This window comes from Morone saxatilis, unplaced genomic scaffold (genome assembly GCF_004916995.1).
Source record: "Morone saxatilis isolate NCDOM2014 unplaced genomic scaffold, NCSU_SB_2.0 Contig4, whole genome shotgun sequence".
Classification (NCBI taxonomy): Eukaryota; Metazoa; Chordata; class Actinopteri; family Moronidae; genus Morone; species Morone saxatilis.
In genome coordinates this window covers 4175929-4188222 of record NW_023339984.1, presented here as the reverse complement: position 1 = coordinate 4188222, position 12294 = coordinate 4175929, and the positions used below count along the sequence as shown (strand labels likewise).

At 40.2% G+C, this 12294-nt stretch overlaps 2 protein-coding genes and 1 pseudogene across 2 annotated transcripts in view; 2 read left to right on the top strand and 1 right to left on the bottom strand.

Annotated features, from left to right (window-relative positions):
- Positions 1 to 4532, bottom strand: part of LOC118338106 (prostaglandin D2 receptor 2-like) — an 18429-nt gene extending 13897 nt beyond the window's left edge. Inside the window, exon 1 of the mRNA XM_035675315.1 lies at positions 4446 to 4532. The gene's annotated coding sequence lies outside the window, so the exon portion shown is untranslated. The remainder of the gene's footprint in view (positions 1 to 4445) is intronic.
- On the top strand, positions 2403 to 3867 carry LOC118338109 (polymeric immunoglobulin receptor-like). The gene is made up of 5 exons (XM_035675317.1): positions 2403 to 2465; positions 2579 to 3265; positions 3392 to 3508; positions 3589 to 3632; positions 3732 to 3867. Exons 1-5 carry the CDS (start codon positions 2423 to 2425, stop codon positions 3858 to 3860), a joined length of 1020 nt encoding a protein of 339 aa, XP_035531210.1. The 5' UTR covers positions 2403 to 2422; the 3' UTR covers positions 3861 to 3867.
- A 1139-nt stretch (positions 4533 to 5671) lies between the features above and the next one.
- Positions 5672 to 8247, top strand: LOC118338105 (annotated as a pseudogene).
- Positions 8248 to 12294: the final 4047 nt, after the last annotated feature.

The window sequence follows — 12294 nt, the reverse complement described above, 5'->3', positions numbered from 1 at the left end:
AGCGATTGGATCTTGATTAAAACCAATACCCTTTTACTGAACGGAGCTCAATCGTTTTGAATTTGAAGGGAGGAGAGGTTACGTTATTAAAGAAAAAAAAAAAAAAAAAAAACATATGTTGCTGGATTAGGATATCTGGAACAGACCAAGATGGCCAAGGTCTGAACAAGTCAGAGGGACAATATTAAAAAACATTGTTTCACATTCGTTTTCACGATTCAAAAGGGATGATTGCAAAAAGTGTTGACATTCCATTAGCTTGCAACACTCTGGGGCAATCTTCTCCTTCAGGAGGGTTGAGATTTGCTTCACCTTGCAGAGTCAATCGTGCAAGTTTTTCTCACTCTAACCAAGCTCCTACACAATTATATTCATATATTAACAGTGAACTCTTTTACCATGTTACACTTATGCAAAGAAAATCATCAACCCTCTCTAGCCAGCTACTGTTTAAATGACAATACCGGTATTTTTGTTACAATGACTGCTGCTCTCAATTAGTATGTCCAAAGACATACTAAGACATACCAAAGACATACTAATATACTAATTAGTACTAGCTGCACAGGCTAGTTAGTGGCCCTATTAGCTGACTGTACCCGGACTGTGAGTACTTGGGGAGGTTTGTTTACACCACTAGCACTAGCACTAGCACTTTGGGAGGAGGAGGTTTTCATGGCTGGGGCAGGGGACCTGGCAGGGATTGCTGCTGGGGAGTAGTGCCAGAATGAGCACCAGAGTCGGGCAAGTGGACAACGGAGTCGGGCTTCCAGTGACCAGGGTTGGGAGTGAACTGTCACCGACGGAGACCAGGTGATTTGTTATTTTAACGTTATACATAATTATTTTCATCATTATTCCCGTGTTTTGAATGAGACTTTTGTAATGTTATGTTTTGAAATAAATTAACTAAATGTTCAGTCTCCTTCAACACATTCAAAATCATTACTGCGTAGAATAGAATATACATAGAATAGAATACACAGCCATAACATTATGACCACCTGCTTAATATTGTGTAGGTCCCCCTTTTGCCAATACATAATACACAATACCCGTCGAGGCATGGACTCCACTAGACCTCTGAAGGTGTGCTGTGGTATCTGGCACCAACACGTTAACGAAAGATACTTTAAATCCTGTAAGTTGTAAGGTGGGGCCTCCATGGTTTGGACTTGTTTGTCCAGCACATCACACAGATGCTCGATTCGATTGAGATCTGGGGAATTTGGAAGCCAAGTCAACACCTTGAACTCATTGTGTTCCTTAAACCATTCCTGAACCATATTTGCTTTGTGGCATGGTGCATTATCCTTCTGAAAGAGGCCACTGCCATCAGGGAATACCGTTTCCATGAACATATGTACATGGTCTGCAACAGTGCTTAGGTAGGTGGTACCGGTGTCAGGGAGGTAGACAGTGGCAGGCGGATGAATGCAGGACCAAGTTTTGCCAGCAGACGACACAACGGTGAATATCAGCACGGCGGGTGTGGGCGTAGGCCAGTTGGCGTCGCATTATTACCGTTCGGCATCCCCCCCCAAAAGAATTATTAATGCAATAAGTAATTATGTGGGTGCCCGGATTAAAAATCTTTCTATAGTTCTGTTTAACAACATTCAACAACATTGTGTGTTTGTGTCTAGTGAGATGTGTTCATCCGGTCAAAAACGTGTCCATTTTTGTGAATTAGTAGGCTGCTAGCTATGCTAGCAAGCATGCAACAATGCCACTGTGCAACACTGTTGTCAGTCTTCATCTGTGGTTTCCTCTAAGACTTCTGATGTTGTGTGTATGGGGTGCTGTCCCATTGGAACAAAAGCCACATCCAGGGGCACCACTGGCATGATGGGAATTACAAAATCACACTGAAAAGACCAACCTGTAACCCCAGCTATTAACTGTAAGTTATCAACATTAACTTTAATGTACTTTAGATGGGTTAAATCACTTGACCTAATTTCTGTTCTGTCTTTCTGCATCTCTCCCACACACTGACTTTTTAACCCACTTAACTGTTTAAACACATACATCCCCCCAAAAAGCACATCTAAATCTAACAAACCTGTGTCATGACTGAATAACCATGTTTTTCCACACTGACAAAAAAAACACTGACATGCACCAACCTCTACCCCTCAATTCAAATATTGACTTGAGAGAATTTCCTTTTCATAGTATACATCATGGTATGTTGTCACACCTACTGTCCTCCAGTGTACCACATCAATAATGTCACCATAAAGTCTCAATCAACCCAATTACACCTCTGATCACCTGAGCAGACTCTGGTTTAGATTCAGAACTACAATTTGTTCTCATGCAAAAGAAGTCAGCTTAGCCAATCACAAACAGCCTTCGTCTCCTATAAGAGTCGAGTGCGTCCGTCAACACACAGGATACAGACTGCAGAGCTTCAGGGATGATGCCACTTTGCATTTTTCTTGTACTTCTCAGTGAAATCTGTGAGTATTTTACATCTATTCACTGTTTCTACATGCATGAAAATAATGTTAGTAAAGGGAAAGAGGTTTTAAAAGTATAATAAATATGACTTTATCTTTTTTATTAATTTTAGGTCAGGTGCCAGCTGTTGACAAAACCTCAGGTATAACTCAGGACAGTGGGGTCATAACAGCTGAAGTTGGGCAGAGTGTGACTTTAAAATGCCTTTGTCGGAATGATGCTGTAAATTTCTTCTTTTGGTACCAGCAAAGCTTAGGAGGCAAACCTCTCATTATATCAACTTGGATGAAGCACAGCACAGAAGCTACCATCTCCCCCGCGTATGAAAGAAGGTTTCAGGTCTTAGCGGAAGAAGAGGGCATCAACCATCTTGTAATCACAGACCTTCGCCTGTCGGATTCAGCAACATATTACTGTGGGATTTTAGAATTCAACGAAATTGAATTTGGACAAGGAGCTTTCCTTCATGTCAAAACATCGCTGTCTAACATCCATGCTGTTGTCCATCAGCCAGAGTTGGAGACATTTCGGTGGGGAGACTCTGTGAATTTGAGCTGTACGGTATACACTGAAAAATGTGCAGGGGAGCAGAACCTGTACTGGTTCAGACATGGTGTGGCTCAGCCTGCAATCATGTATCACAATGCGGGAAAGTGTATGAAGGATTCTCACATGGAAAATTGCACTTTAAACCTGGCTATAAAGTCTGTGAGCTCCTCCGATGCTGGGATGTACTACTGTGCTCTGGCCTCTTGTGGTGAGATTGTGTTCGGACAAGGAACTAGAGTGAAGATTGCAGGTAGGTGATTATAGCTGATATTGCACATGATTGCTATTTCCATAAGTTAAACATAGCCTTAAAATGAACCATGTGTATTGTATGATGTTCATAAATAATAATTTCTCTGACTGTATGTTACGATAGGTTCTACAAGCCTCTGTCCTGGTGTATTGTCTGAATTGGCAGTTTCCATTATTCTGCTCCTTGTCTTGGCTTTAGTCATGTACAAGTTGAAAAAAAAGATATGCTCTGTCTGCAAAGGTAAGATTTTCACAATAAAGGTATGTTAAATATTTTTCTGTATTGACCTGGCCTGATCATTCATGTTTTTTGATTTGCAGGAACAGTTTCTCATCTGACATGTTCTGCAGCTTCTGACACCACGGTAGGTTAAACAACTGTATGATGGAAGCCAAATGTACAACTGCAGTGTGTTTTCCTCTTTTTCTCACATAATTTGCCATTGTGGTTTTGTCATTAGCAGAGCCAAGACGCAGATGCTCTCCATTATGCTGCTCTGAGTCTGAAGAGAACCAGCGAACGACACCGTCAAGAGGAGAGCGTGGAGAGTGTTTGTGTGTACTCTAGAGTAAAGAGTAGTAGAGTGAAGTAGGCTTTGCTTTACATTCAAGCTACTTTCCATGAATATACTTGCTGTCAATCACTGTGTAATGTAATGTAAATTAAACAATTAAGAAATAAAAATATTTTGTGCAATGTGTTGTTGTGCAGTATTTTATGTAGAAATATGTTTGTGTGTGTCAGCATGTCACATGGATCAGCATTCTGAAAAAAAAAAAAAAAAAAAAAACCAAGAGTTAAAACACTGGGATACGCAAATATAGACAATGCAGGCAATAAAAATCCCCTCCGACCTATAAATATCTTCCACATCAGAAACGTAAGCACAGGTTGCACCTTATCAATCTACAGCCGGCTCTTACTGTTTACCTTTCACTCCTGTGGTGACGGTGGTGTGAACTACAGAGTGTAAGTTTCCACTGGTGGAAACACAAGTCCTAGCAGAGCTTGAACACAGGAAGACCAGCATGTAGCGTCCAGGCCACAGCGTCTTGCACCTCAGCAAACCCAGGCTCACATAACTTTGTGCAACAAGCAACATGTCTTAGGTTCAGAAAACATGCTTGAGAAACTAAAAGCATAGACTTCAATGTGTGGTGAAAGAATTTTTACATACCTACAACTGCAACAGTCCAGATTGATCAAGTGAAGCTTTCAGTTCAGTCGATCAAAATGTTGCTGTAGTCAGCAGTAGCAGTTCAACTTTCACAATTTACTTCCCTAAAAATGTGGCCAAACTTGACCCAAAGCTGTGCTTTTTAGGAAACTCACCATTATGATAATGTCCAGTTTGAGCGACAACAGCAGATTCACAACTCATACTCAAATCCAAGTTCTGTTCTGTTCACAATGAACAGAACACACAGATCCTAAATCCACCGGTATAAAAAGAATAAAGAACTAAATGTTCCTTCAGTATAATGAACATCAGAAACTATGCCACAGGAATGGGCAAAATGGCTGCCAAATAACTATAATATTTCAAGATATTTTATTGAAGATATGAAGATCAGAATTATAAACAATATGTGCAAAGTTAATTTAATATAAAGCATTATCTATATATATGAACCATATTAAGAGTTATTCTCTAGCTTGTAATTTCATCTGTTAAAAAAATATAAACATGCTGCAATCGGGGTCAGTGTTAAATTGTATGTGACCTTTTTTTTAAGATCAAGCTTTTTTTTTTTTTTTTACTAAAATGTGTCTTTTAATGAATGAGAACAATCTGTGTGGAAAATTGTTTTACATAAATGCATTTGTCACCTGGTGCCAGTGACTCAATACACGTGCATAATATAGGTCTAAAGTCTGCCTTAAGTCAGTAACCAGATATACCAAACAGTCATGGCAGCAAGGTGAAGAGGGGGGCTGTCTATGGTCTGATTCTTGTCCCTCCTATTCACAGCACATTCCAGTCACAACCAGTTTTATAGAACTTGTTATCTTAAGACAATGAGACATTTTTGAGTCTAACTTTGTGCATTTAACACTGATAAAGGTCACATGGTCCCTTTGTTTATAAAGCAGATGATTTGGTAGTTTTCTCATGTTCATTGCAGCAAATTCTAGCACACTAACTTTGGAAGACATCGGTCTCTTGTACATATAACACATGTCTCTTTGTGTACAATTTCTAACTAATGTTGATTACACACCCTTGTTCTGTGTTGAATTCCATGAGAATTCTTTCTCAAAGACCAAAATGAACACTGAGGAGGGCACAGATCATGTGATCATTCAAAGTCATTTCTGATTGGCCAATCAAATGCAGCCTTGACTCTGAAAAGTAGAGAATGTGTAGAGATTCTCTCAATCGACCACGGCAATTTCAACAAAATGACACCTCCGATGTTCGCTTTGTTTGTGACATGTCTGCTCATGGGGACAATGGGTAAGTTCTAACTTTTTGTACATTGTCTCCCTTTTTTTTCTTAAAATGATTGCTTTTGATATTTTTCATAATGCTCTGCAATACATTTTGGGTGTTAGGGTTAGGGTTAGATATTCTTCCAGTCATGGTAGAAAGTGAACTGTGCAACTGTGTCTCCATTTTCTCCTCAGCGGATATGATCGCTCCTAAACTACCATCATCTCTACATTTCCGATCTGTTAGCGTTGGTGAAAACGTGACTTTGGAATGTTTCTATAAAGATGGCATGGCAGTGATGTTTTACTGGTATAAACAAACTCCGGGACAGAAACCACAGCTGTTGTCTAAATTCAATAAGCATGACAAAAATGGCACTTTGAATGGTGAATTTAAGAACGATCCACGCCTTAAACTGGAAACTACCACTGGTAAAAATCACTTGAAGATCTCAGATGTGCAAATTTCAGACTCAGCTACATACTACTGCATAAGTGGCTATTCCTACGTGTATGAATTTATTGAGGGAGCTACTGTCAGTGTAAAGGGTTCAGGTTTGAAGATCCCAGCTTCGGTCCATCAGTCAGCATCTGAGACCATCCAGCCAGGAGGCTCTGTGACTCTGAACTGTACAGTACACACTGGGACCTGTGATGGAGAACACAGTGTTTACTGGTTCAAAACTTCTGAAGAATCCATCCAGGATCACATTTACACCCATGGAGGGCAGTAATGATCAGTGTGAGAGGGAACCCAACAACCAAAACAACACCTGTGTCTACAACTTGCAAATGCAGAGCCTGAATCTTTCTCATGCTGGCCTACTACTGTGCTGTTGCCTCATGTGGACACATACTGTTTGGAGATGGGACCAAGCTGGACTTTGAAGGTAAGTGACTTCAAACAAAGATTGTTAAATAGTGATGGATACTTTCTAAAACAGATTTAATAAAAAAAAAAGTACCCGTAATGCCTCCTCATGTTCCATATGTTAATGATCTGCAGATGAGGTGCACTCTTCTGTCTTGGTGTATTTCTTGAGTGGAGCTTTGGCATTCAGCATCATCCTGCTTGTTTTCCTGGCTTACACAGCACATACACTGTACAAGGCAAACAGCTGCCAATGCACAGGTAGGCTAAACTGTCATTCCTTAAAATTGATAGTGGGTTCAATGTATGTGATATTGAAAAGCAGAAAGAAAGGAGTTGAAATGATTGATTAAGTCAACCAAATAAAGACAAGAGTAACTGTTGGACACTCAACATGTTCCACCATGTGACTTGCTCAACTAAATTTCACTCAAAGACATCAAATAAAATCTATCAGCCAACACAACTTCATGTTCTGGTTCATTCATTCACTCCGACCTAGAGGAATAGATAGTAATAAGTATATATTAGTATGAACAAGGCATATTGTAATGGAAGCAATGTTCACAACCTAAATAATGTGTAAATTAGTATGGATTTACACGTTATATTGAAAAACATCCACTTACTGTAAGATACATACAATGGGAATATATACTCATTATTCTGTTTTATCAGCTTCAAACATCATCGGCGTTGTGAACTGTGCACCACTGACACAGATTTGTAGCCAAAGATTCATTGGAAAGTAGGACTGGTAAAGAGCAACATTTTTTACATGGAGCTGTCAAAATAAAACAGTATGTTGACTAAAGTGTTCCATTTAATTATATTTACACTGATAATATGACTCGCTGGTGGAATTAAGTAGCAGCATTCAGTGCTGGTCTTCTTTGATTCATTCATTTTAAAATACCAGCTTGTCCCGTGGTTTCACATGTGTCGTGTTTGTGTAGAAGATACATTTTAAAATCAAATAAACTGTTTTATCACTTTCAGTCCAAATAATCCAAATAATTAAAGAGAATAGGTTTTCTCACCACAAGCAGAGCAAATTTTGAAGTTGCTGTTTTTTTTTTCACAACCAGACTCTTGGGCAAGATCCTCAGCTGCCTCGGCTCCCAATGCAGAGGTGAGTGTTTCAAAGTATGACTGTTACTGTAACTGCAACATATTAAACAGCAACCAAACAGAGCATGAGAAAAAACAGAAAAAAACAGCAACAACTGTGCAATATGCAGTTCAAAATATTATAAGTGGTACATACCCTCTGGAGGATTGATCGTAGATAGTACAGTGGTGGCCAATTTTCATTGTACTCACGTTGTTGCTTAATTGTCAGGGTATTCCTGTTATTTTGTCCACTGCTTAAAACACAAAAACTACAACAGGAGAGTAATGCCTGTCTTATAGTCTCAACAAAATCAATTTACATTTTTCACTTCACGAAGGAAGTTACTTTTGCAGGGCTTTGCATAAGACTGAACAGATGTTCAGTAAATCCTGAGATATATACCAATATGGCAATTAACCCTTTTTATATCTTATTCTCAGGGTTACCAGGATACAGACAACCTCCATTATGCTGCTTTAAAGACCAAAAATGCCAACAGATCAAGAAGACAAAGAGACAACAGCCTGAATGAATGTGTGTACTCCAGGGTCAGGCAGTAAAAGTGGATGTGTTTCATTTGTTTTTTTGTGTTTGTGTTAACAGAAGTGACAAGTTTGTCCTTTTTTTACCTCCATATTCTGAATGTAAAGAGTTACCTTGCAAAGCACCAAGTAAACATGTTCTTTCAGTTACAGTTAAGCCGTGTTTCTTTGATCGAGGTGACATATTTCCACTCTCGCTACACTTGTAGTCAACAACGTACAATCACACAACCACACATAACTGATGTCTGTGGGGACTGTGAGCTCAGGTACTTGATAGCGGAATATAAAGCTTCATCATTGACAGTCTGTACATGTGTAATGTTTCCCCCTTCACACAACAAACACTATTTGGGTGTTGTTTGTGGTTACTTAATAAATCAGAAGCACACCAAACTCTCAACACTATCTCACGGTCAGTGGGACACAATTGGTATGACACTGCAACCTTAAAGTATGTTTGATACGATATGGCGTGGTAGCGTGCTCAGAAATATCTGCGATGATGCATGTGGCACGAGCTAGTTCGTCTAAAAGTGAGTGCCCACCCTCAGTGTATTGACAATGCCTGTTCTTCTTCACAGGTTGTTTACTGTAAGTGTGCAGATTGTACACCACAAGCCCAAAGGTGTAAGGCTCTTTTTAGCTCTCAGAATACTTTGGCCATGTACTTTTCTAGACCCCTCTGCTCATTTTGTCTTTGTGGTTTCAAACAGGAAGTCTCTGCAGTGTTTTCATGCACAGCAGTCACACAGTATAACTCTAATGCCCAGACTATTTTAAGATCAGAACAAATCATTTGAGCAATCAAACTTTTAATTTCATTTGTAAACACTGAGTGATGCTATATAACAAGTTTATGATCAATCAAAGTCTTGAAAGCTAAATTAGTGTTGAGTTGTCCTGAACTGGTAAAATAATAACTAGTAACTCTAACATTAGTGCATATGCACTCAACTGTTCTCAATGTGCAGTTTAACACAGGTAACATTGTCAGGAACCCTCAGGACCAGCTGTGATGGAGTAATGTGCTCATGTTGGTGTTAGTCTAAACATCTTATCATGTCCACATACAGAAACCTGGTACAAATATTTTTGCCTGACAGACAGTTTAGCCAGAACAGAGGTATTCCATATTATTCATTATCCGTATTATTGTTGTATCAACCAAACAGTGGCCATTATGTGTGTTTAGGAAGGAGCTGATGAGGCAATGAACCATCCCCTACTGGAGAATACAATAACTATAGCTGTTATATGTGCCACTTAATAACCACCAATAAAATATATTATTTAAATTTGTGACCGTAATATCGGACCCATATTGGTTACACGCTGATCCAATCTCTACAATTGAGTGCCATTTCCACCACCTCGAGCCTGATTACACTGTATTGAATGGAAATTGGAAACCAGATGAGTGGGGCGTCCCCTCTCAGAGTCCTGTTTTCATGCTTGTAGGCTCTTCTCTTAGTGCAGTGCATTCCATGCAGCAAGCTGATCATGTGTTTGGTTGGCTTCCAAATCAGGTATTACTTCTCGTTAGCCAATCCAAACCCGGAGTCCTTTCAACAGTCGACGCGAGAAACGGAGTCTTCACTCCCAGAAGAGTGGAGAAGGTGTCATCATTCATTACCGGGCGCCGCCGCGCACGGCCCGCGCGGCGCCGCGGCGGGCCGCGGTACATTTATCGAGCGCATTGTTTGGAGCGAGTGATGGCAGTCTTCGAGGTTTGACCGGTGCGCTGACACACAGACTCCGGTGACCTTATCTGCTTCTTGGGAAGAATAGTCAACGTTGCTTTTGCTGTAACCTTCCCCATATTTCAATAATTATTCACACATTTTGGCAGTTTTGACATTCATGACTCAATTCAATATCATAGATTGAAACATGTTCTTCTCTCGATTTTTGTTCTTTGTCCTCAGCGCAGACGACTAATGCTGGAATCGTCCTAATATGTGCCGTCAAGAATACGGCGGTTCTGTGTATCAGCTAATGTTGGTGAAACGGTGACTCCATGCAATGTTTCCTATCAGCGGCTGATCGGCACGATGATGTTTTACTGGTTTCAAGCAAATCCTGGGACAGAAGCCAAGGCTTGTCTGCCCTACACTACCTAATAAAAAAACATGATCAACGAGAGTGGCCATCCGTTTGATCAAAGAATTTGAGAACAGTCCTTACGTTTCTTCCACTAAAAAGAACAGGAAACGTACAACATCACTTGAATACATCTCCCCTCGATTTGCAAATTTCAGACCTCCAGCTTACTTCTACTGCACGAGGTTGCTCTTAGTACGACCTTAGACCATTTGCTCACAGCTGTTACTGTCAAATGTAAACGAGTTCAGGTTTGAACTCCCACGCTTCGTCCAGCGACCATCCAGCAGGAGGCTGCCTGAGACTCTGAACTGTACAGTACACACTGGGAACTGTGATGGAGCACACACAGTGTTTACTGGTTCAACAACCTCTGAGAATCTCCCATCCCACGGACTCATTTACACCCATGGAGGCAGGAATGATCAGTGTGAGAGGAAACCCAACAACGCAAAACACCCACCTGTGTCTTACACTTCCAAATGCAGAGTCTAAGATGCCTTTCTCCATGGCTGGGACCGCGACTGTGCTGCGTTGCACTCATGTGGACAACAGATGCTGTTTGGACCGAGATAGCAAGAAGTGCTGGACACGTCGAGTAACATGTATACAGATGTTTCATATATACTATATCCCTTGTCTCCCTCATCTCTTCTACACACTTACTACAGATCCTACAGTCTGCTATCATCGTCTGCACATGAGGTCGATTCCTTTCTTGTTTTGGTGTATTTTTCGACTGCTTTGGCATCTCACACCACTCTGGTGTTTTTCAACTGGTACTGCCCCCCGCATCACCACCGACCGAACACAAACCACACGACCAGGACACACAACACAACAATCACCACACAAAACCACACACACACCACACGATGCAAGCTGCTCAAAGGTGGACACTAAATTTACAAACTAATAATTTTCTATTACATCCGGCACGCGACTGAAAAATTGGAAAGTACAATCATGAAACCTAATACAGTTTACCGACACATTCAAGTCAAGAGTGTCCAATAATCTGGCATAATTCCACTGTGCTGATCAAATTCTGCACACCATGGGAATCACTGTATTTTTTTCAATAGGTATACTCACTTGAAAATGTGATCCAGCAACAGAATCTAGCAACTTCCAGCTTTTTCAGTCAATTTCGCTGAAAAACTGACATTTAAAAACAACTATTAACCTCAAGAGGGCAATAAGTTTCGATGAAGGCTTTTACACATATTAAAATATAAGGATTCGCTGGTCTGTTTTAGTGTGGGGGTTCCTTTGTTATTCATTTAAACTACTATTGTGGTAACATTTTCCATCATATCTGAGCCTGGTAATGAGTTACTTAAAAATCACAGAACATTGGTACAAAAATTGGGTCTTCTAATATCAGCTTTTACAGCCGAATTTTGAGGCTTTTCCTTTTGTCTGGTTTTTTCTTAAACCCAGACTCAAGGAGTCTTGCACGCTGGCGCTCGCCGACTTCAAAATGCAGCGGTGAGCTATTTTGACGTATATCAATCACATACGTTGAACAGGACATGAAAATGTCAAGTGCGAGGGATGAAAAAAGCAACCAACGATGTGCAAAATAACTGGCAATCTAAGTAATAATCGCGCACGCTCTGACATACCACAACCTACAGTAGCTGTTAGCATATACGTTAACTTTGCACCGAAACTGTGAGTTTCGTTAGGTTCGGCTTTTGTAATTTCCACACATTACACAACTGAAGTTTTGGATAATGTCATTGAAACTACAGCATATGAATCATGTCAATACTACAGCCAACATGTTAGGGTGTTTTTGTTGTGGTGGTATGGTTCTCATCCATTTGTTCCAATGGCCATTATCTGCAACTATATCAGAAAAATGTCTATATGGACCTCCAAAGCCCAATTTGTTTAACCAAGTTATTCCCCATACAAACACCATTGCTTCCAAAGACCAGTTACTTTTAAATACCTA